Here is a 25,953-nt window from a genome sequence, read left to right on the forward strand (position 1 = left end):
ATTTCGGGGCATTTTGGTGCAGTTCCGGGTAGGGTCGCGGAGCCTCCCGCCGCCATTTCCCGCCTCGTCTCTATAGCCGCCGCAGTCCTCCACGCTCCCACCCCGCCCTCCGCCTCGGCCACTCTACCCGCCGCATCTCGACTGCTCCACCCCTTCAGTTCCCTGGGAGTGGGCGGGGAGACGTGACGTCACTTCCCGCGGCGCTCTGGCCCGCCCCCTCCCGCTGCGTCTCGTTGGTTCCGGCGGGAGGGCGGCGGCGCTGAAAGTCACTTTGAGCGGAGTCGGTGGCACCCGGTGAGGGGGAGGGAGGGGAACTGGGAGCACTGGGAGGGCACTGGGAGCACTGGGAGGGCACTGGGAGCCTCCCCCCATCCCGGCGACTCCCCTCAATCCCCCCCGCCTCGTTATCGGGGGCGTTAATTACCCCCGTTAATTACCGCCCCCCCCCCTCCATTACCACCCTTCTCCTCAATCCCGGTGCGCGTTAATTAGTCCCGGGGGGGGGTCAATTAGTCCCAGGAGTTTGTTTATTAGTTCCGGGGGGGTTAATTAGTCCCAGGGGATTGTTAATTAGTCGGGGGGGTTAATTAGCCCCGTTAATCACCGCCAGGGTGACTCCCCCCCCCCCCCCCCCCATTACCATCCCCATTCCCGGGGGGGGGGTGGGGGGGTGTGTGCGTGTTAATTATTCCCAGGGGGGTTAATTATTCCCGGAGTGTTATTAATTAATCCCAGGGGATGTTAATTAGTCCTGGGGGGTTAATTATCCCCATTAATTACCGCCCACCGGTGTGTCCCCAACACTCCCCACCATTACTCTTCCCCCATTACTATCCCCCTTCTCATTCCCGTGGGGGTTAATTATTCGTGGGGTGTTGTTAATTAGTCCCAGGGGGTGTTAATTAGTCCTGAGGGGGTAATTAGCACTGTTAATTACCCACAACGGCGGCACCCCCTTCCCCAACACTACCCCACCGCTTACCATCCCCCATTACCATCCCTTTCTCATTCCAAGGGGGGGGTTAATTATTCCCTGGGGTGTTGTTAATTAGTCCCAGGGGGGTGTTAATTAGTCCGGAGGGGTAATTAGCCCCATTAATTACCCCACACTGGGGTCTTCTCTTTGCATTACCATCCCCCTGTTATAATTCTTCTTGTTACTCTTGGAGAGTAGTTAATTATTACAAGGAGATTGTTGATTATTGGAAAGTGATTGGTAATTCATTATAGAGTATATTAATTAGTCTTGAGAGGTTAATTATCTCTGTTAATTACCCCCTGCCAGGGTGCCCCCCACCCCCTTACCATCCCCCTGTTACCATCCCCTTCTCATTCCAAGGGGGGGTTTAATTATTCCATGGGGTGTTGTTAATTATTCCCAGGGGGGTGTTAATTATTCCCAGAGGGGTATTAATTAATCCTGGGGGGGTAATTAGCCCCATTAATTACCCCACTCTGGGGTTTTCTTCTTGTATTACCATTTCTGTGTTATAATCCTTTTTCTTATTCCTGGCGAGTTGTTAATTATTACTAGAGGATTGTTAATTATTGGAAAGTGATTGATAATTGATTATGGACTATATTAATTAGTCTTGAGGGGTTAATTATCTCTGTTAATTACTCTCTGTCAGAGTGCTCCCCACCCCGTTACAGCCCCTTTGTTACCATCTGGTTTTTTTTTTTTTCATTATGGGGGTGGGGAGGGATTAATTATCCCCAGGGTGGATCAATCAATCCCCGGAGGCTTCCTAATTAATCCTGACTAATTAATTACCCTGTTAATTACCCCCAGCCATGGCGGAGGACATCAAGACCAAGCTGGAGCGCTACAAGACGGCGCCGTTCGACAGCCGCTTCCCCAACCAGAACCAGACCAAGAACTGTTGGCAGAACTACTTGGGTACGGCCCCTCCCCACCCCCCCCCGGTGTCTTGGGGGGTCCCTGAGGGGTGGGGGAGGGGCTGAGGGACACTTGGGGTCCCCTCAGGTCCCCTCATGTCCCCTCCCTTGTCCCCTTTGTCCCCCCCCCCAGATTTCCACCGCTGCGAGAAGGCGATGGCGGCCAAGGGGGCGGACGCTGCTCCCTGCCAGTGGTACTATCGCGTCTACAAGTCCATCTGTCCCACCGCCTGGGTGAGTGTCCCCAAGGTGTCCCCAAGGTGTCCTCAGGGTCCCCTCGGGGTCCCCACAGTGTCCCCGTGGCCCTCGGTGTCCCCTTGGTCCCCTTATGGTCCTCAGGGTCTCCACAGCATCCCCAGAGCTTTCAGGGTCCCCCTTAGTGTCCCCAAGGTGTCCCCACAGTGTCCCCACAGCCCTCAGGGTCCCCACAATGTCCCTTCAGGGTCCCCCAGGGCATCCCCGTGGCCCTCGGTGTCCCCAAGGTGTCCCCATGGCCCTCAGGGGCCCCACAGTGTCCCCACAGCATCCCTGTGGCCCTCGGTGTCCCCTTGAAGTCCCCTCAGTGTCCTCAGGGTCCCCCAAGGTGTCCCCTAAGGTGTCCCCGTGGCCCTCAGGGGCCCCACAGCGTCCCCTCGGTCCCCTGTGGCGCTCGGGGTCCCCCTTGGTGTCCCCATGGCCCTCAGGGTCCCCCTCGGGGTCCCCCTTGGTGTCCCCATGGTCATCAGGGTCCCCACAGTGTCCCTTCAGGGTCCCCCAGGGCATCCTCATGGCCCTCGGTGTCCCCACAGTGTCCCCACAGCATCCCTGTGGCCCTCGGTGTCCCCTCGATGTCTCCAGGGTGTCCCCGTGGCCCTCAGCGTCCCCACAGTGTCCCCACAGCATCCCCGTGGCCCTCGGTGTCCCCTCGGTCCCCACAGCGTCCCTATGGCCCTCAGTGTCTCCTTGGTGTCCCCATGTCCCCCACGATGTCACTGGGATCCCCGTGTCCCCCAGGGTGTCCCCATGTCCCCCATGATGTCACTGGGATCCCCGTGTCCCCCGGGGTGTCACCGTGTCCCCCATGATGTCACTGGGATCCCCGTGTCCCCCAGGGTGTCACAGTGTCCCCCACGATGTCACTGGGATCCCCGCGTCCCCCAGGGTGTCCCCATGTCCCCCACGATGTCACCAGGATCCCCGTGTCCCCCAGGGTGTCACCGTGTCCCCCAAGATGTCACCAGGATCCCCGTGTCCCCCAGGGTGTCTCCATGTCCCCCACGATGTCACTGGGAGCCCCGTGTCCCCCAGGGTGTCCCCATGTCCCCCATGATGTCACCGGGATCCCCATGTCCCCCTGGGGTGTCCCCATGTCCCCCATGATGTCACTGGGATCCCCGTGTCCCCCGGGGTGTCCCCATGTCCCCCATGATGTCCCCATGTCCCCCATGATGTCCCCGTGTCTTCCATGGTGTCCCTGTGTCCCCTGGGACATCACCGTAGTCCCTGTGTCCCCCGTGGTGTCCCCCACCATGTCACCGTGTCCCCCACGATGTCACCGCAGTCCCTGTGATGTGTGTGTGTGTGTCCCCTCATGCTGTCACCGTGTCACCCCACAGGTGACAACGTGGGACGAGTACCGCGAGGAGGGGACCTTCCCTGGCAAGATCTGAGCGTCCCCAACCCCCCCGGGGAGGGGACATCCGTGTCACCACGGGAGTGGGGGAGGGGGGAGGTGACACCGCCATCCCCCACCCTGGGGAGGGGTGGGGACACACGGTTGTCACCGGGGGGAGGGGACATCGCTGTCACCCGGGTGGTGGCCCGGCCAATAAAGGGTTAAACTGGTCCTGGGTTTGGTTTGTGGTGGAAAAGGGGGGGGGAGGGGGGGGATGTCCCCAAGGTGTCCCCAAGGTGGGGGAGGGGACAGACCAGACACCCCTCGTTAATCTGGAGCCAGAAGGGTTTTTTATTAATTAAAAATTGGGGTGGGATGACCCAGAATGGGGGGAGGGGACACACATAACCCCCCCCACCAGCACTTGGGTGCCCCCGGGGTGTCCCTCGGGGACACTACGGGACCAAGGGGACACCCGCGAGGGGCTGGAGACCCCCCAGGGGCCACCCCAGGATTTGGCCCACGACGTTCCCGGGGGCCACCAGGGTGTGGCCGAGGCCTCGCAGCGGCAGCGCTCCCAGGAGCTCCCCTGGGGGAGGACACGGGGTCAGGGGGGCTTCTCCGTCCCACCACCCGTCCACCTCCAACCATCTCCCCAACCTTCCGCCTTCAATGGTTTGTCCAACCATCTCCCCAACCTTCCACCTCGATGGTTTCTCCAACCATCTCCCCAACCTTCCGCCTTCGATGGTTTCTCCAACCATCTCCCCCAACCTTCTGCCTTCGATGGTTTCTCCAACCATCCCCCCAACCTTCCACCTTCAATGGTTTCTCCAACCATCTCCCCAACCTTCTGCCTTCGAGGGTTTCTCCAACCATCTCCCCAACCTTCCACCTTCAATGGATTCTCCATCCATGTCTCCATGAACGGATGGAGAAACCATTGAAGATCTCCTGGATTTGTCCATCTGATGTTCAACCTTCTGTGGTTCCATCCACCCAACCATCCATCTTGGATGGTTTCTCCGTCCACCCACCCAACCGGCCACCTTGAAGGGTTTCTCCATCCATCACCCCAATCCTCCACCTTTGATGGTTTCTCCATCCATATCTCCATGAACGGGTGGATGGGGAAGCCACCAAATTTCTTTGGTTTGTCCATCCATCCATTCATTTCTGCTCTTCAATGGATGGAGAAGTCCCTGAAGAACTTCTTGGATGGTTTCTCCAACCATCCATCCGTCCTTCAGTGGTGTCTTCATCTCCTCATCCATCCACCCATCTCATCCTTCCATCCCTTCTCCATTCATGGTTTCTCCAGCCCCATTGCATTTTTTCACCTGGAGATCCTCCCATCACCTGCCCCCATGGTGTCCCCTCACCTGGAGGTCCCTTCCCACCACCCCCCACAGTGTCCCCTCACCTGTGGGCAGGTCCCGCGGCAGCAGCGTTCGGTGGGGGACGCACTTGTCACCCGCGCGGCAGCGAGAGTCCTCGGGGCACCATGGGGCTGTAGGTGACACATTGGTTGGGTTGGGGACATCACGGAGGGGACAGGGATGGATGGAGAGGTGGAGGACATCAGGGATGCGTTGGGGTCACTGTGGACACGTGGGGTGGACAGAGGCGGAGAAGATCATGGAAGGACACGGGATGTCATGGATGAGTAGAAATGGGGGACACCAGAGATGGACATGTAGGGAGGTCACAGGTGGACCAAGAGATGGAGGACATCATGGAGACAGAAGATCTCATGGACACAGAGGGAGGTCATGGGTGGACACAAGAGGTGGAGAACATCGTGGAGACACATGAGGAGGACCTGGATGGGCAGAGATGGAGAACATCATGAAAACAGAAAACCTCATGGACATGTAGGGAGATCACAGGTGGACACAAGAGGTGGAGAACATCGTGGACACATGAGGAGGACTTGGATGGACACAAAGATCATCATGGACACATGGAGATGTCATGGATGGACAGAGATGGAGGACATCATGGAGACAGAAGACCTCATGGACATGGAGGGTGGTCACAGGTGGACCAAGAGGTGGAGAACATCATGGACACATGAGGAGGACCTGGATGGACACATAAAGGTCATCGTGGAGCTGTCACAGGAGGACATTGACATGGGGGACACCATGGGGGGACACGTGAGGATGTTGTGGCTGGATGGAGAACGTCATGGAGAACGTGGGGCACGTAGACGCGGTTGGTTGGACAGTTGTAGGACACCACGGGGGGACAGAGGGGACATCGTGGAGGGCCATGGAGAGATGTCATGGGTGGACAGAGCTGGAGAACATCATGCATGGACCCACGGAGGTCGTCACGGACATGGAGGGACATCTTGGGTGACCATCATAGACCACGAGGAACCCCCCTGAGGACACCTCCCACCCCCTGGTCCCCAACTCACGGCAGATGGTGGGGGTGCTCCAGGGTCCCACCCGAGCTCCGGCCTGGTGACAAGTGGCCTCGTAGGCCCCCAAGACCTCCTTGAGGACCTCGTTGTCCCCAGGGGCCTCGCAGAGCTCCCGGAGACAGACGTCGAAGAAGATCCCAGGGTGGACCACGGCGTGACAGGTCCCAAAAGGTCCTTGGGTGGCCCGGAGGAGACCACAGAGCTTGGTGTGGACGAAGGCTCTTTTGGGGGGCTGGTGACACGGGGGACACGCGGGACCGGGACAGGGCCGGTGACACGTGCCCACGGTGGTGGCCTCGGAGAGGTGGAGGTGGTCGTTGGAGGGGTGGCCGTCGAAGTTGCCGCAGAGGCCGCAGGTGCCGTTGCGGTGCTGCGGGGACACGGTGACGGCCACCGCCGCCCCGGGGCCGACGGTCACGCGCAGGCCGGAGCGGGCGAGGAGGAGGAGGGTGGTGGCACCTTGGGGTGTCACGCAGACGGCCCGGCTCTGCAGGCAGAAGGGCAGCGGCACCGCGGTGCCGTCCACCTGGGGGGGACGACACACCTGGTCAGCTGCCCCCCCTGGTTCACCACCGTGGTCCTTCTAGACAGTGTCTGTTTGTCCTCCTCCATCCTTCCCATCTTCTCCATCCATCCATCCAACCTTCATCCAACCTTCTCCAACCTTCATCCAACCTTTTTCAACCTTCTCCATTCATCCAACCTTCATCCATCCAACCTTCATCCAACCTTCTCCAACCTTCATCCATCCATCCATCCAACCTTCTCCATCCATCCAACTCTCATCCAACCTTCTCCAACCTTCTTCATCCACCCAACCTTCATCCAACATTCTCCAACCTTCTCCATCCATCCAACCTTCTCCACCCATCCTTCACCCATCCATCCTCATCCATCTGTCCAACCTTCATCCATTCATCCTCCTTCCACCCATCCTTCTCCATCCATCCTCATCCATCCAACTTTCTCCAACCTTCATCCATCCATCCATCTCCAACCTTCTCCTCCAACCTTCATCCATTCATCCTCCTTCCATCCATCCTTCTCCATCCAACCTTCTCCAACCTTCATCCCTCCATCCTTCATTCTCCATCCCCCCCTTCTCCTTCCATCCATCCAACCTTCTCCCTCCATCTTTCTCCACCTCCCCCCCGCCCCCACTCACCTCCACAACTCCGGGCCGCCCTCCCCTCATCACCCAGCGGTGCTGCTCCACGGTGACGGTCACCCTACGGCTGCCGCTGCCACCCCGGGCCGGGTCGGTGACGGTGACATCGAAGCCAGGGTCAACCCCAGGGGGGCCGCAGCTCCGGGCCACCACGTAGGAGCAGTTGCCGGCCACGGCCATGGCCGCCCCGTCAAAGCTCAGGTAGTGCCGGGTCCCCACAGCCCGGCAGGTCCCAGGGGGGCCGCTGCCACCTGCTGCTGTCCCTGGTGCCACCGAGCACCCATGGGTGCCCCCAGCACCGGGGGGGGCCACGCAGCCCTCCCGGCACCCTTGGGTGCAGCTGGGGGCGCAGACAGCGTAGCGGGTGCCCGCAGGGCAGCTGGGTGCTGGGAGAGGGGGGAAGAGAGGGGTTGTTGGGGGTGGGACCCCCCTTGGGTGTCTGGGACCCCCTTGGGTGCTCTGTGGGTCCATATTGTGTGTGTGTGTGTGTCCCCAAGATACTGGGGTCCCTGGGTGCTCTATGGGTCCATGTCCCCCCCACCAACCTGGGTCCTTGGGACCCCCCTGGGTGCTCTGTAGGTCTGCGACCCCCCCAGATGCCTGGGACACCCCCGGGTGCTCTATGGGTCCATATTGTGTCCCCCCCCAAAATACTGGGGTCCCTGGGTGCTCTATGGGTCTGTGACCCCCACCAACCTGGGTCCTTGAGACCCCCCTGGATGCCTGGGTCTCCCCTGAGTGCTCTATGGGACCCCCATGGGTGCTCTATAGGTCTGGGAGCCCCCCCCCCCGGTGCCTGGGACCCCCCTGGGTGCTCTATGGGTCCATGTTGTGTCCCCCCCCCAAGATACCGGGGTCCCTCGGTTCTCTATGGATCTGTGTTCCCCCCACCCATCTGGGTCCCTGGGACCCCCATGGGTGCCTGGGTCTCCCCTGGGTGCTCTATGGGGCCGTGTGTCCCCACCCCCAACCCCAAACTGGCTCCCTGGGTGCTCTATGGGGCCGTGACCCTCCCCCCCAAACCCGGACCCCTGGGTGTGGGGGGGGGGGCGGTGGGTGACTTACGGCAGAAGCCCTTCGCCCGCCATTCCAGGACCCTCTTCCCGGCCTCCTGGCAGGCGGCGGCGTAGGCAGCGAGGACGCGGCACGGGCCCTCGCGGTGACACCGGTCGGCGACGCAATCCCGGTAGTAGGTTTCAGGGTGAACGCTCGCGTGGCAGAACCGGAAGGGCCCCTCTTTACTCAGCACCACCCCGCACTCGCCCCCCCCCTCCCCCTGTCCTTTCCCCGCCGTCCCCCCGCACCCCAAAACCTCCCCGCACCCTTCCTCCGCCGCTCCCCCCGCCGGCGCCGCGTCGTTACGGGGGTCCCCGTCCGAGTCCCCGCAGAGGCCGCACAGTCGCCCGCCGTAAACGCCCGGCACCTGGACGCTCACCCGGCCGTGGCGCCCGTCGAAGGCCACCCTCACCCCCCGGGGGGTCCTCACAGTCACCTCCCAACCCCGTGCCTCCAGGGTCACCGACGAGGCCCCCACCACGTGGGGGAGGCGGGTCAGCACGCCGTTCACCTGCAGCGGGGGGGGGGGGGGGGGAAATGGGGGTTATGGGGGGGGAAATGGGGCTGAAATGGGGGTCATGGGGGGCAGAACCTGCGTTCGGCCAGCCTGGAGCCTGTTTCCCTGCTACTCATGGTTTACTCACAAGTTACTCTTAGTTTACTCACACACTACTCACTGTTTTGTACCAGCCCGGAAGGCAGCTTGTGCTGGGGACTGGTTGGGAACAAGCACTCCTACTCGCTACTTATGCTTTACTCACTCACTACCCAGCACTTCCAGCTTACACCACTTTGCCTCTTACTCCCTCCTTACACACTTGCTACTCACTCACTACTCTCTCTTAACTTACTACGCATCCTGGGCAACTCTACATTCCCTATAACCTCCCAGCTTGCTCATCTACTCATGTTATTCACTTGTTATTTGCTTACTACTCACTCCTCGGGCCCTCCAGACCAGCTGAAACACTCTTTACACCCACTACTCACTCCCTACTCATCCCTTGGCCAACACACGCATCTCCACTTACTACCAGCACCGGGAGAAAGTGCTACTCGGCCCTCCAAGGCAGCTTGTGTTGGGGACTGGTTGGGAACAAGCCCTCTTACTCGCTACTTATACTTTACTCACTCACTACTCAGCACTTAACTTTCAGCTTACAACATTTCGCTTGTTACTCCCTCACACTAGCTACTCACTACTCGCTCTTAACTCACTACACATCCCAGGCAATTCTACATTCCCTATAACCTCCCAGCTTGTCCGTCCATTCATGTGTTACTCACTCATTACTTGTTACTACTCACTCCTCAGGCCCTCCAGACCAGCTGAAACACTCTTTACACCCACTACTCACTCCCTACTCATCCCTTGGCCAACACACACATCCCCACTTACTACCAGCACCATGAGAAAGTGCTACTCATCCTCCCTGGTTACTCACCGCCTTACTCCATCCTCCCAACTCCCTCCTCGCAGCTCTTACTCACTCCCCGCCATACTCGCGCCCTCCTCCTCCCTTACTCCGCCCTTAGAGCTACTCACCGTCACCTGCCCGGGCTCCAGCCCCACGCGCGTGCGATGCACGAGGACCTCGGCGCCCACGATGCCGCCGGGGCCACCGCGCACCAGGACGCGGAAAGGCTCCGCCCCGTCGCCGCCGTCGCCTCCGTGGCAGAATCCAACCAGGAGTTGGACGCAGGAGATGGCGAAGTCGCGGTGGAGGCGGTCGAAGGTGCGGAGGTGGCCCATGCCCAGGGCGGAGCAGGTGGCAGGGACGGGGGGGACGGGGACAGGGGGGATGGGGGGGACAGGGGGGGACACACAGGGCTCCTGGGGGTGTTTAGATGAGCAGGATGGAGCTGTGGGGACAGGAGGAGCCGTGGTGGGTCCAGTTGTCCTTCTGGAAGGGTTCTTCATCCATCCCTCCACCCCTCCCTCCCTCCGTCCATCCCTCCCGCCATCCTTCCACCCCATCATCGCCCATTTATCCCTCCCTCCCTCCTTCCCCAGGTTCTCCCTCCCTCCTCCCACCCCTCTGTCCTTCTTCATCCGTGTCTCCAACCCTTCGTCCTTCTTCCACTCTTTCTCCATCCCCTAAATCCTCCTTCATCCATCTCTCCATCCTTCCTCATCCATCTCTCCATCCCTAAATCCTTCTCCCTCCATCCCTAAATCCTCCTTCATCCATTTCTCCATCTCTTCATCATCCTTCCACTCTTCCTTCGTCCCTCCCTCCATCCCTAAATCCTCCTTCACCTGTTTCTCCATCTCTCCATCCTCCTTCATCCATCTCTCCATCCCTTCGTCCTTCTTCCACTGTTCCTCCATCCCTAAATCCTTCTCCATCCATCCCTCCATCCTTCCTCACCCATTTCTCCATCCCTTCATCATCCTCCCACTGTTTTTTTGTCCCTCCCTCCATCCCTCCCTCCATCTCTCCATCCTTCACCCATTTCTCCATCTCTCTGTCCTTCTTCACCTCCTCCTCCACCCCACCCTCCGCACCCCCACTCCTCCCACTGCTTCCCCTCTGTCCCCCCCCCCCCATCCCCCCCGTCCCCCCTGCCCCACTCACGGCACTGCAGCCCCTGCCCCCCGCCGTCACCCTCCTCCGGCCGGGCGCAGGCCCCGCAGAGTTGTCCCCGTAGCGTCTCCGGCGCCGTCACTGTCACCGCACCGTCCCCGCCGAAGGCCACCCGCACACCTGCTGTTGTTGTCACCCGCCGCTGGCCCCCGCGACGCTCCACCCGCACCCGGCCCCCTGTCAGCGACAGGGGCAGGCGGGCCGGGTGCCCGGCAACCTGCGGGGAGGGGACATTGACTGGGACACCCAGACACGGGGGGGGTCCCCTTCCCAGTTATGGTGTCCGGGGGTTGGGAATGGGGTGGGAAACCCTGGACACTTGGGTCTCCTCCTGGAGAAGACGCCCGGGGCCGCATCCTCACCCTTGCCATCGTTTCCTCTCCTCGGAGCAGAACCACCTCGTAGTCATCACCACGGAGCGTGATGTGGCCGAAGGTGGCAGCTGGTCCCCTGCCCACTTGCCCACCTGCCGTGACCTGCAGGGTGGGCAACCGGTTGCCGCAGGTGGTCACCAACGTCTGGGTGCAAGTTCCAGCCAAACCGTAGTTCTTCCCATCGAAGGCCCGGTAGCGCCAACGCCCCAAAACATGGCAGACGAGGGGGGGCTGCGAGACGGGAAGGCATCTGGGGGAGGTTTCCACCATCTTACATGTTGTCCCTTTCGGGCAATGGACATCGTTGCAAGAGGGGTTGATGGGAACGCATCTGGGGGAGGTTTCCACCATCTTGCAGGTCGTTCCAGATGGACAATTCAGGTCATTGCAAGACGGCTTGTTGGCTGTGCATTTGGGCCAACCCTCCACCATCTTGCACGTCGTCCCTTTCAGGCAATGCAGATCTTTGCACGACAGCTTGGTGGGGACGCAGCTGGGGGAGGTTCCCACCATCTGACATGTCGTTCCGGATGGGCAATGCACATCGTCGCAAGATGGCTTCTTGGGCACGCATTTGGGCCAGTCCTCCACCACTTGGCACGTTGTTCCGGATGGGCAATGCATATCGCTGCAAGATGGCTTCTTGGGCACGCACGTAGGCCAATCCTCTACCACCTGGCATGTTGTCCCCGCTGGGCAATGCACCTCAGCGCAAGATGGCTTGTTGGGCACGCATTTGGGCCAGTTCTCCACCATCTGGCAGGTGGTCCCAGCCGGGCAACGGACGGCATCGCAGGATGGCTTGTTGGGCACGCAGGTGGGCCAACCGCCCAGCGTCTGGCAAGTGGTGCCGGTGGGGCAGCGGACGGCGCTGCAGGTGGGTTGGTTGGGCAGGCACTTGGGCCAACCCTCCACCATGTGGCAGGTGGTACCTTCTGAGCAGTGGAACGTGGCGCAGGTGGGCTCGGGGGGGACGCAGCGGGGGGCACCATTCACCACGCGACACACGGTCCCGGATTTGCAGGATAAGTCGGCGCAGGAGGTGGCGGGTGCGCTCCTCGTCATCCTCACGCACTTGGGCCACCCTTGCACCGCCCGGCACGTCATCGCGCTGGGGCACCGCAGCTCGCCACATGAGGGGACGCGGACGCAGCGGGGCCACCCGTTAAGGAGTTTGCAGCCCATCCCTGCCTGGCAGCGGAGGTTCTTGCAGGAGGGGCGGGAGACGCAGGCGGGGTGGCCGTGCACCACCACGCAGGCCGTGCCGGGTTTGCAGGTGACATGCTGGCAGGACCCAGGGGTGGGGATGCAGTGGGTGCCGGTGCAGGACAAAGGAGATGTTGAGAGACCTGGAAAAAATGGTGGGATGGAAGCGGGGTGGCCCCAGGAGATGGGTCTGAAGATGGAAAAGGCGGGAACACAGCGGGGCCACCCGCGTGTCACGGTGCAGGTTGTGCCCTTGGGACAGAGGATGTCACTGCAGGAAGGTTGGGAGTGGACACACTGGGGCCACCCCTGCAGCATCTTGCACGTGGTCCCTTGGGGACACTGGAGGTCGCTGCAAGAAGGTCTCCTAATGGAGGTCTTGGTTTGGACACACCGTGGCCAACCATCAACCATCTGGCAGGTGGTTCCCTTCTGGCACTGGGTGTCACTGCAGGAGGGACGATTTTGGACACACTGGGGCCACCCATTGACCATGTGGCACGTGGTCCCTTGGGGACAGTGGACGTCACTGCAGGAGGGTCGTTGATGGACACACTGCGGCCACCCCTGCAGCATCTTGCAGGTGGTCCCTTGGGGACATCGCAGGGCGCTACAAGAAGGTCTCCTAATGGAGGTCTTGGTTTGGACGCACCGTGGCCAACCATCGACCATCTGGCATGTGGTTCCCTTCTGGCATTGGACGTCGTGGCAGGATGGCGGGTTGTGGACACATTGGGGCCATGCCTGCAGCATCTTGCACGTGGTTCCTTTGGGACACTGGATGTCCCTGCAAGATGGCTGCCTCACAGTGGTCTTGGTTTGGACACATCGTGGCCAACCGTCAACTATCTGGCACGTGGTTCCCTTCTGGCACTGGATGTCATTGCAGGAGGGTGGGTTGTGGACACACTGTGGTTGGCCACTGATCATGTGACATGTGGTCCCTTGGGGACAGTGGACATCGCTGCAAGAAGGTTGCCAGGGAGAGACCTTGATTTGGACACACCGTGGCCAACCATTGACCATCTGGCACGTGGTTCCCTTCTGGCACTGGGTGTCACTGCAGGAAGGCTGGTGATGGACACACTGGGGCCACCCCTGCAGCATCTTGCAGGTGGTCCCTTGGGGACACTGGAGGTCGCTGCAAGAAGGTCTCCTAATGGAGGTCTTGGTTTGGACACACCGTGGCCAACCATCGACCATCTGGCAGGTGGTTCCCTTCTGGCATTGGGTGTCACTGCAGGAGGGACGAAGTTGGACACACTGGGGCCATCCATTGACCATGTGGCACGTGGTCCCTTGGGGACAGTGGACATCGCTGCAGGAGGGTTGTTGATGGACACACTGGGGCCACCCCTGCAGCATCTTGCACGTGGTGTCCTTGGAACACTGGATGTCCCTGCAAGATGGTCGCCTCAGGGAAGTCTTAGTTTGGACACACTGTGGCCAACCATCAACCATCTGGCAGGTGGTTCCCTTCTGGCACTGGATGTCACTGCAGGAGAGCTGGTGGTGGACACACTGTGGTTGGCCACCGATCATGTTACATGTTGTCCCTTGGGGACAGTGGACATCTCTACAAGAAGGTCTCCTTGGAGACATCTTGGTTTGGACGCATCGTGGCCAACCATCAACCATCTGGCATGTGGTTCCCTTCTGGCACTGGATGTCACTGCAGGAGGGACGAGTTTGGACACACTGGGGCCAACCATCAACCATCTGGCACATGGTCCCTTGGGGACAGTGGACATCACTGCAAGAGGGTTGTTGATGGACACACTGGGGCCACCCCTGCAGCATCTTGCACGTGGCACCTTTGGGACACTGGAGGTCCCTGCAAGAAGGTCTCCTAATGGAGGTCTTGGTTTGGACACACCGTGGCCAACCATCAACCGTCTGGCAGGTGGTTCCCTTCTGGCATTCGATGTCCTTACAGGAGGGCGGGTTGTGGACACACTGGGGCCACCCATCAGTCATCTTGCACGTGGTCCCAGTGGGACAGTGGACATCACTACAAGAAGGTGGTCTCCAGAAGGTCTTGGTTTGGACACACCGTGGCCAACCACCAACCACCTGGCACGTGGTTCCCTTCTGGCACTGGATGTCACTGCAGGAGGGACGATTTTGGACACACTGAGGCCAACCGTTGATCATGTTGCACGTGGTCCCTTGGGGACAGTGGACATCGCTGCAAGAAGGTCTCCTAATGGAAGTCTTAGTTTGGACACATCGTGGCCAACCATCAACCATCTGGCAGGTAGTTCCCTTCTGGCACTGGATGTCACTGCAGGAGGTTTGGTGATGGACACATTGAGGCCACCCATCGGTCATCTTGCACGTGGTCCCTTGGGGACAGTGGAGGTCATTGCAAGAAGGTCTCCTGATGGAGGTCTTGGTTTGCACGCACCGTGGCCAACCATTAACAACCTGGCACGTGGTTCCCTTCTGGCACTGGATGTCCTGACAGGAGGGTTGGTGATGGACACATTGAGGCCACCCATCGGTCATCTTGCACGTGGTCCCTTTGGGACACTGGATGTCACTGCAAGAAGGTCTCCTGATGGAGGTCTTAGTTTGGACGCACCGTGGCCAAGCATCAACCATGTGGCAGGTGGTTCCCTTCTGGCACTGGATGTCACGGCACGAGGGTTCATTGGGGACACAGTGAGCCCATCCACCCGTGATCTGACACATGGTCCCCTTGGAGCACTGGACGTCACTGCAGGAAGGTTGGTTGTGGTCACAACGAGGCCACCCGTCTCTCATTCTGCACGTGGTCCCTTTGGGACACTGGATGGCCCTGCAAGAAGGTCTCCTAATGGAAGTCCTGGCATGGACACACCGTGGCCAACCATCGACCATGTGGCATATTGTCCCCTTCGGGCATTGGATGTCATTGCAAGCAGGTGGGCTTTGGACACACAGTGGCCAACTGTCCGTCATCTTGCACGTGGTCCCTTTGGGACACTGGATGTCCCTGCAAGAAGGTCTCCTGATGGAGGTCTTGGTTTGGACACACCGTGGCCAACCATCAACCACCTGACACGTGGTTCCCTTCTGGCACTGGATGTCACTGCAGGAGGGTTGTTGATGGACACACTGGGGCCACCCCTGCAGCATCTTGCACGTGGCACCTTTGGAACAGTAGATGTCACTGCAAGAAGGTCTCCTAATGGAGGTCTTGGTTTGGACACACCGTGGCCAACCATCAACCGTCTGGCAGGTGGTTCCCTTCTGGCACTGGATGTCATTGCAGGAGGGTGGGTTGTGGACACACTGTGGTTGACCGTCCATCATCCTGCACGTGGTCCCTTTGGGACACTGGATGTTCCTGCAAGAAGGTCTCCTCAGGGACACCTTGGTTTGGACACACCGTGGCCAACCATTGACCAACTGGCACGTGGTTCCCTTCTGGCACTGGATGTCCTGGCAGGAGGGTGGGTTGTGGACACAGTGAGGCCACCCATCGGTCATCTTGCAGGTGGTCCCTTGGGGACAGTGGACATCACTACAAGAGGGTGGTCTTGAGGAGATCTTGGTTTCGACACACCGTGGCCAACCATCAACCATCTGGCAGGTAGTTCCCTTCTGGCACTGGGTGTCACTGCAGGAGGGACGATTTTGGACACACTGGGGCCACCCATTGACCATGTGGCACGTGGTCCCTTGGGGACAGTGGACGTCACTGCAGGAGGGTCGTTGATGGACACACTGCGGCCACCCCTGCAGCATCTTGCAGGTGGTCCCTTGGGTACATCGCAGGGCGCTGCAAGAAGGTCTCCTAATGGAGGTCTTGGTTTGGACGCACTGTGGCCAACCATCAACCATCTGGCATGTGGTTCCCTTCTGGCACTGGATGTCACTGCAGGAGGGTTGGTTGTGGACACACTGTGGTTGACCGTCCACCATCCTACACGTGGTCCCTTTTGAACACTGGATGTCCCTGCAAGAAGGTCTCCTTGGAGACATCTTGGTTTGGACGCACTGTGGCCAACCATCAACCATCTGGCACGTGCTCCCCTTCTGGCATTGGACATCATGACAGGAGGGCTCATTATGGACACACTGTGGTTGACCATCCATCATCTTGCACATGGTCCCTTTAGGACACTGGATGTCCCTGCAAGATGGCTGCCTCAGAGTGGTCTTGGTGTGGACGCACCGTGGCCAACCACCAACCGTCTGGCACGTGGTTCCCTTCTGGCACTGGATGTCCTGGCAGGAGGGTGGGTTGTGGACACACCGTGGTTGGCCACCAATCATGTTACACGTGGTCCCTTGGGGACAGTGGACATCTCTACAAGAGGGTGGTCTTGAGGACATCTTGGTCTGGATGCACCGTGGCCAACCATCAATGACCTGACACGTGGTTCCCTTCTGGCACTGGACGTCCTGGCAGGAGGGTGGGTTGTGGACACACTGTGGTTGACCGTCCACCATCTTGCACGTGGTTCCTTTGGGACACTGAATGTCCCTGCAAGAAGGTCTCCTTGGAGACATCATGGTTTGGACACATCGTGGCCAACCATCAACCATCTGGCACGTGGATCCCTTCTGGCATTGGACGTCGTGACACGAGGGCGGGTTGTGGACACACTGTGGTTGACCGTCCACCATCCTACACGTGGTCCCTTTTGAACACTGGATGTCCCTGCAAGAAGGTCTCCTTGGGGACATCTTGGTTTGGACACACCGTGGCCAATCATCAACCATTTGACACGTGCTTCCCTTCTGGCATTGGATGTCCTGGCAAGAGGGCAGGTTGTGGACACAGTGGGGCCACCCATCGGTCATCTTGCACGTGGTCCCTTGGGGACAGTGGACATCACTACAAGAGGGTGGTCTTGAGGACATCAAGGTTTGGACACATCGTGGCCAACCATCAACCATCTGGCATGTCATTCCCTTCTGGCATTGGACGTCGTGACAGGAGGGTGGGTTGTGGACACACTGTGGTTGACCGTCCACCATCTTGCACGTGGTCCCTTTGGAACACTGGACGTCCCTGCAAGAAGGTCTCCTTGGGGACATCTTGGTTTGGACGCACCGTGGCCAACCATCAACCATCTGGCACGTGGTTCCCTTCTGGCACTGGATGTCCTGGCAGGAGGGCGGGTTCTGGACACACTGTGGTTGGCCACCAATCATGTTACATGTGGTCCCTTGTGGACAATGGACATCTCTACAAGAAGGTCTCCTTGGGGACATCTTGGTTTGGACACACCGTGGCCAACCATCAACCATCTGGCACGTTGCTCCCTTCTGGCATTGGATGTCCTGGCAGGAGGGTTGATTGTGGACACACTGTGGTTGACCGTCCACCATCTTGCACGTGGTTCCTTTGGGACACTGAATGTCCCTGCAAGAAGGTCTCCTTGGAGACATCTTGGTTTGGACGCACCGTGGCCAATCATCAACCATTTGACACGTGCTTCCCTTCTGGCATTGGATGTCCTGGCAAGAGGGCAGGTTGTGGACACAGTGGGGCCACCCATCGGTCATCTTGCACGTGGTCCCTTGGGGACAGTGGACATCACTACAAGAGGGTGGTCTTGAGGACATCAAGGTTTGGACACATCGTGGCCAACCATCAACCATCTGGCATGTCATTCCCTTCTGGCATTGGACGTCGTGACAGGAGGGTGGGTTGTGGACACACTGTGGTTGACCGTCCACCATCTTGCACGTGGTCCCTTTGGAACACTGGACGTCCCTGCAAGAAGGTCTCCTTGGGGACATCTTGGTTTGGACGCACCGTGGCCAACCATCAACCATCTGGCACGTGGTTCCCTTCTGGCACTGGATGTCCTGGCAGGAGGGCGGGTTCTGGACACACTGTGGTTGGCCACCAATCATGTTACATGTGGTCCCTTGTGGACAATGGACATCTCTACAAGAAGGTCTCCTTGGGGACATCTTGGTTTGGACACACCGTGGCCAACCATCAACCATCTGGCACGTTGCTCCCTTCTGGCATTGGATGTCCTGGCAGGAGGGTTGATTGTGGACACACTGTGGTTGACCGTCCACCATCTTGCACGTGGTTCCTTTGGGACACTGAATGTCCCTGCAAGAAGATCTCCTTGGAGACATCTTGGTTTGGACACACCGTGGCCAATCATCAACCATCTGGCAGGTGGTTCCCTTCTGGCATTGGACATCATGACAGGAAGGCGTGTTGTGGACACACTGTGGTTGACCGTCCACCATCTTGCACGTGGTCCCTTTGGAACACTGGACGTCCCTGCAAGAAGGTCTCCTTGGGGACATCATGGTTTGGACACACCGTGGCCAACCATCAACCATCTGGCACGTGGTTCCCTTCTGGCACTGGGTGTCACTGCAGGAGGGTGGGTTGTGGACACACCTTGGTTGACCATCCACCATCTTGCACGTGGTCCCTTGGGGACACTGGATGTCCCTGCAAGATGGCTGCCTCAGAGTGGTCTTGGTGTGGACACACCGTGGTTGACCGTCCACCATCTTGCACGTGCTCCCTCGCAGACACCCCCCGTCCGTGCAGGCCGGTTTCACCCCGGATGCTTGTTTCGGCCTGGGAGGGGAGTCGGAATATTTCCCGCTTCCCGCCCGAACGGGAGAAGCTGATTGGTGGTGGGCCGGCCCCCTCTGCACGCACCGTGGCCAACCGTGCGCCATGAGGCACGTGGTCCCCTTCGGACACCGGAAGTGGCTGCAGGAGGGCGGGTTGTGGATACATTTGGGCCAACCGCCGATCGTCTTGCACACGGTGCCGCGGGGACACTCGATGTCACCGCAGGAGGGGAGGGGCCCGACGCACTTGGGCCACCCTTCCACCATCTTGCACATCGTCCCCTTTTGGCACCGGATGGCGTCGCACGTCGGCCGTTTGGGGGCGGGTTCTGAGGGGGAGCTCTTGGTTGGCCCACACCAAGGCCACCCATCCACCATGTGACAGACGGTCCCCGCCTGGCATTGGACGTCGTCGCAGGAGGGCGGGTCGTGGACACAACGCGGTTGGGCGTCGACCATCTTGCACGAGGTTCCTTTGGGACATTGGATGTCCCCGCAAGGTGCTCTTGGGGACGTCTTCGGTCGGACACATCTTGGCCAATCATCAACCAGTTGACACGTGGTTCCCTTCTGGCATTGGATGGTCTGGCAGGAGGGGCCATTTTGGACACAGTGGGGCCACCCATCCACCATCTTGCAGGTGGTCGCTTTGGGACAGTGGATGTCCCTGCAAGAAGGTCTGGGCGCCATCTTGGTTGGGACACACCGGGGCCAACCATCTACCACCTTGCACGTGGCCTCTCGGGGACAGGGGTGACGGTGGCACGAGGGTGGCATGGGGAGGGCCGGAGGGGACGGTGCTTCCCTCTGGAAGAGCTGCTTGCGCACGCATTTGGGCCACCCGTCGGCCATCTTGCACTGGGTGCCCTTCGGGCAGCGAATGGGGCGGCAGGAGGGCAGGAGGTGGACACATTTGGGCCACCCCGCCACCATCTTGCAGCGCAGGCCCTCGCCGCAACGGAAGTGGTGACACGAGGGGGTGGGGACACACTTGGGTCTCCTGGCCACCATCTTGCATCGCGTCCCACCCTTGCAGGGGAAGTTCTGACATGAGGGGGTGGGGACGCACTTGGGCCACCCGGCCACCATCTTGCACTGGGTCCCTGCCCCACAACGGAAGTTCTGACATGACGGAAGCGGGACACACTTGGGCCACCCATCCACCATCTTGCACTGGGTTCCTGCTTCACAGCGGAAGTTGTTGCATGAAGGAAGTGGGACACATTTTGGCCACCCGTCCACCATCTTGCATTGGGTTCCTGTTTCACAATGGAAGTTCTGACATGACAGAAGCGGGACACACTTGGGCCACCCGTCCACCATCTTGCACTGGGTTCCTGCTTCACAGCGGAAGTTGTTGCACGAAGGAAGTGGGACACATTTTGGCCACCCGTCCACCATCTTGCACCGTGTTCCTGCCTCACAATGGAAGTTGTTGCATGAAGGAAGTGGGACACACTTGGGCCACCCGTCCACCATTTTACACCGTGTTCCGGCCTCACAACGGAAGTTGTTGCATGAAGGGAGCGGGACACATTTTGGCCACCCGTCCACCATCTTGCACTGGGTTCCTGTTTCACAATGGAAGTTCTTACATGATGGAAGTGGGACACACTTGGGCCACCCGTCCACCATCTTGCACTGGGTTCCTGTTTCACAATGGAAGTTCTTGCATGAAGGCAACGGGACACATTTTGGCCACCCGTCCACCATCTTGCATTGGGTTCCTGTTTCACAACGGAAGTTGTTGCATGAAGGAAGTGGGACACATTTTGGCCACCCGTCCACCATCTTGCACTGGGTTCCTGTTTCACAGTGGAAGTTGTTGCACGACGGCAACGGGACACACTTGGGCCACCCGTCCACCATCTTGCACTGGGTTCCTGCCCCACAACGGAAGTTCTTACATGATGGAAGTGGGACACACTTGGGCCACCCGTCCACCATTTTACACCGTGTTCCAGCCTCACAACGGAAGTTGTTGCATGAAGGAAGCGGGACACACTTGGGCCACCCGTCCACCATCTTGCACTGGGTTCCTGTTTCACAACGGAAGTTCTGACACGAAGGAAGTGGGACACACTTGGGCCACCCGTCCACCATCTTGCACCGTGTTCCTGCCTCACAATGGAAGTTCTTGCATGAAGGCAACGGGACACACTTGGGCCACCCATCCACCATCTTGCACTGGGTTCCTGCCCCACAATGGAAGTTGTTGCACGATGGCAACGGGACACACTTGGGCCACCCGTCCACCATCTTGCATTGGGTTCCTGCCTCACAACGGAAGTTCTGACACGAAGGAAGCGGGACACACTTGGGCCACCCGTCCACCATCTTGCACTCTGTCCCCTCCTTGCACTGGTGGTTTTTGCACGAGGGCAAGGGGACGCACTTGGGCCCCGCGTCCACCATTTGGCACGTGGTCCCCGGTCCGCATCGCACCCCACGGCAGAGCTTGGCGGCTGGATCGGCACCTGCGGAATAAACCCAGGAGCTCCGTGAACAACAGCCCAACCCTTTCTCAGACAGCAGAGAATCCACTGCTTGGGTGGGGCAGCTTCTTTCGTTGTCCAAAACCACGCAGAATTCCCCATTATTTTTGCTCTCCTCCCACTCAAACGACCTCTTTCCTCCCTCAGGCCCATGCTCATTGGAGGATTTAAGGGTGGGGATTCTCCAGGGGCTTGCATATGCGTTGAGCACTCACCATGGATGATTCTAAAGGGAATTTGGGGCTGGAAATGCCAAATTTGGGGTTAGAGATGCAAAGGGAGAGGTGAAAGGAAAGGGTGGGTGGATTTGGGTCTAGAAATGCTAAGTTTGGTGTTGGAGAGGCAAAGGGAGAGGTGGAATGAAAAGGTGGGTGGATTTGGGCCTAGAAATGCCAGATTTGGGGTTGTAGAGGGAACGGGAGAGGTGGAATGAAAAGGTGGGTGGATTTGGGTCTAGAAATGCCAGATTTGGGGTTGTAGAGGGAACGGGAGAGGTGGAAAGAAAGGCTTGGTGGAATTGGGGCTGGAAATGTCAAATTTGGGGTTGGAGAGGCAAAAGGAGAAGTGCAAGGAAAAGGGGCATGGATTTGGGTCTAGAAATGTCAAATTTGGGGATGGACGTGTAATAGGAGAGGTGGAATGAAAGGGTGGGTGGATTTGGGGCTGGAAACACCAATTTTGCGGTTGGAGATGAGGAGGGACAGGGCGAGGAAGGAGGCTCTGGGTGGCTTTGGGGGGGGGAGGGGCAGGGTGGAATTTGGGTGGAGAAAAGGGGATTTTGGCCCAAGAGGGACTCACCGCACTGCAGCAGGAACCAAACCCAGAGGAGCAACGTCCGAGGAGGCCCCATCTGCCCCACATGAGGGGGGAGGAAGGTGAGAAGGGGGGGGGACATGCAGGTGGCCTTATAGAGAGACCCCATAGACCCCATAGATCCTATAGACCTCATAGATCCTATAGACCCCATAGACCCCATAGATTCTATAGATCCAGGGCCCTCCCTGCCCCATAGACCCCATAGATCCTATAGATCCTGTAGACCCCATAGACCCCATAGACCCTGTAGACCCCATAGACCCCACAGACCCCATAGGCCCCATAGATCACATAGACCCCATAGACCCTGTAGACCCCATAGATCCAAGGCCCTCCCTCCCCCATAGATCCTATAGACCCCATAGATCCTATAGATCCCTGGCCCATAGACCCCATAGACCCTACAGACCCCATAGACCCCCCAGAAGGGAAAGGGGACCCAGATGTCCAAGAACCTCCTTGCCCCATAGATCCCATAGGTCCTATAGATCCCAGAGACCCCACAGCCGGTCAGGGTACCCGGATGTCTGGGACCCTTCCTGCCCCATAGATCCTATAGATCCCAGAGACCCCAGAGACCCCAGAGACCCCATAGATCCCATAGACCCCATAGACCCCACAGCTGGGCAGAGGACCCAGGCATCCAGGACCCTCCCTGCCCCATAGATCCTATAGATCCCAGAGACCCCAGAGACCCCATAGACTCCATAGACCCCACAGACCCCATAGACCCCACAGCTGGGCAGAGGACCCAGGTGTCCAGGACTCTCCCTGCCCCATAGATCCCATAGACCCCGGAGGTCCCAAAGACCCTGTAGACCTTATAGACCCCATAGATCCCATAGACCCCAGAGACCCCATAGATCCTGTAGACCCTATAGACCCCATAGACCCCACAGCTGGGCAGGGGACCCTCCCTGCCCCATAGACTCCATAGATCCCATAGACCCCATGGAGCCCGGAGACCCCATAGACTCCATAGACCCCATAGATCCTCTAGATCCTATAGATCACACAGACCCCCCAGAAGGGAAAGGGGACCCGGGAGTCCAGGACCCTCCCTGCCCCATAGATCTCATAGACCCCATGGATCCCATAGACCCCATAGACCCTGTAGACCCCATAGGCCCCATAGATCCTATAGACCCCATAGACCCCCCAGAGGGAAAAGGGCCTCCCGGGTGTCCGGGACTCACCGCTCCGGGGCCACAGGTCTGCGGCTCCTCTGAAGGCTCCAGGTTTTTGTAGGGGCCAACGGGGCAGCATCAACCAATGGCACGCTGACTCCGCCCCCCGCACCCCACCCCAGTGCCGCCCCACTGGTCCCTGGGGAGGGGGCGGGGCCTGGGGGGCACCTTGGCCCCGGGGCAGAGATAAGATCTGGGGCTGGAGGGAGCTGGGTAGGGGCTGGCGCCAGTGAGGTGGTGGGGCGGGGGAGGATGGAGGGGGTGGGGTGGGTCCTCTGTGGTCTCCCCCTCGTCCATCTGTCCCCCCAGTGATGCCTCCAGCCATCTGTCCGTCCATCCCTCCAGCCCCCTCCCTCCCTCCACCCAACTGGCCGTCCATCCATCTGTCCGTGTCTGTCCAACCATCCCTCCATCCATCTCCCTCCATCTCCCTCTGTCCAACCTCCATCCATCCATCTCCATCCATCTCCCTCCATCCATCTCCCTCCATAATCTCCCTCCATCCCCCTTCCCTCCATCTGTCCTTCCATCCATCTCCATCCAACCATCCCTCCATCCATCTCCCTCATCCATCTCCCCCTTCTGTCCCTCCCTCCCTCCCTCCCTCCCTCCCTCCCTCCCTCCCTCCTTCTGTCTTTCCATCCATCCAGGTCCATCCAACCATCCCTCCCCCTCCATCCATTCATCCCTCGCTCCATGTCCCTCCCTCCATCCAACCATCCCTCCATCCATCCATCTGTCCTTCTACCCATCCATCCATCTCCATCCAACCAATCCTTCATCCCTCTATCCATCTCCCTCCCTCCCTCCATCCATTTGTCCAACCACCCAACCAACCCTCCATCCATCCATCCATCCATCCATCCATCCATCCATCCATCCATCCATCCATCTCCCTCCATCCACCCGTCCCTCCCTCCCTCTGTCCAACCATCCCTCCATCTATCTCCCTCCATCTCCCTCCCTCCAACCATCCCTCCATCCTTACACCCATCCATCCATCTCCCTCCAACCATCCCTCCACCCATCTCCCTCCCTCCCTCCCTCCCTCCCTCCCTCCATCCATCCTTCTCCACCCATTCCTCCCTCCCTCTTATCTCCCTCCATCCAACCATCCCCCCATCTGTCCTTCCCTCCCTCCCTCCATCTCCATCCAACCATCCCTCTGGCCCTCAAACCTTCCATCCATCCCCCATCCATCCCCCATCCATCTCCCTCCACCCCTCCTCCACCCGGGTGTCCCCCCTGTCCATCCCCCCTTTGGGGACACCTGGGTCCCTCTGCTCTCCTGCGCCGGATAATTGGGGCTGCGACAGGGCACGAGCCTTTTGTTCTCTGGAACAATAGAAAAAGGGGGGGGGGGCACCCACAGACCCAGGCGTGGGGGGGGAGGGGAGGTGTGGGCAGAGCCCCATGGAGCACCCAGGATCCCAGACATCCGGGTAGGGGTGGGGGGGATGACACCCAGGTGTCTGGGGGTGACACCCCAAATGTCCCAAAGGACCCCCCCAAACATTGCTTCCCCCAAAGCCTTCCCCCCCCCATCTCCCCCCAACAGGGACCCAGGCAGTCGGGACCTCCCCCCCGCCCCAAAAAAAGGACCCAGGCAGCTGGGGACACCCTCCCCCTGAGAGTTTGGGGGGGTCCTGAGGGGGGATTGAGGGATCCTTGGGGGTGGTTTGAGGGGTCCTTGGGGTAGTTTTGGGGTTCCTAGAGGGGATTTGGGGGTCTGAGGGGGGCGTTTGGGGGTCTGGGGGGGGGCCTTGGTGGGGTTGGGGGGGTCCTTGGGAGGGTTGAGGGATCTCTGGGGGTGGTTTTGGGGTTCTTAGAGGGGATTTTGGGGTCTCCTGGAGAGGCTTGGGGGCTGAGGGGGGGCTGAGGGGGTTCCCAGGAGGGGTTGGGGGGAGGCCTTGGGGGGGGGTTGAGGGGGTCCCTGGGGTGATTTGGGGGGTCCCCAGGACGGCAGTGGGGACTCCAAGGGGGAGCTAACCCCCCCGAGGGACTCAGGCATCTCCAGCCCCCCCCCCCCCTCCCGAGGGATCCAGGCAGTTGGGGACCCCCTCTCCCCCACCCCCCCGCGAGGGACACAGGCAGCTGAGGACCCCCTCCCTACCCCCCAGAGGGATCCAGGCATCCGGGGACGCCCTCCCCCCCCGCCCCGAGGGACCTAAGCAACTAGGGACCCCCCCCCAGAGGGACTCAGGAAGCTGGGGACCCCCCCCAGAGGGACCCAGGCAACCGGGGGCCCCCTCCAGAGGGACCCAGGCAGCTGGGGGACCCCTCCCCATTCCCCCAGAAGGACCCAGGCAATGAGGGACCCCCCCCCAGGGGGACTCAGGAAACTGGGGACCCCCCCCAGAGGGACCCAGGCAACCGGGGACCCCCTCCAGAGGGACCCAGGCAACTGGGGACCCCCTCCCCACCCCCACCCCCCAACCTTGGGGGACTCAGGTGGCCGGGGACCCTCCCCCAACCCCCCCCCCAAGGGACTCAGGCAGCCGGTTGTGGGTCAGCCCCTCCCCCGTCGCCGTTAATTGCTGAGCAAATGAACAGGCGGCACCGGGACATCACGGTCCGGAGAGCCCTT

The 25,953-nt window shown here is 59.8% G+C and overlaps 1 protein-coding gene across 1 annotated transcript; it reads left to right on the forward strand.

Annotated features, from left to right (window-relative positions):
* The first annotated feature begins 122 nt into the window (after positions 1 to 122).
* Positions 123 to 3,723, forward strand: COX6B1 (cytochrome c oxidase subunit 6B1). The gene is made up of 4 exons (XM_074854451.1): positions 123 to 292; positions 1,792 to 1,900; positions 2,033 to 2,133; positions 3,495 to 3,723. Exons 2-4 carry the CDS (start codon positions 1,795 to 1,797, stop codon positions 3,546 to 3,548), a joined length of 261 nt encoding a protein of 86 aa, XP_074710552.1. The 5' UTR covers positions 123 to 292; positions 1,792 to 1,794; the 3' UTR covers positions 3,549 to 3,723.
* Positions 3,724 to 25,953: the final 22,230 nt, after the last annotated feature.

This window comes from Strix uralensis, chromosome 36 (genome assembly GCF_047716275.1).
Source record: "Strix uralensis isolate ZFMK-TIS-50842 chromosome 36, bStrUra1, whole genome shotgun sequence".
NCBI classification, from domain to species: Eukaryota; Metazoa; Chordata; class Aves; order Strigiformes; family Strigidae; genus Strix; species Strix uralensis.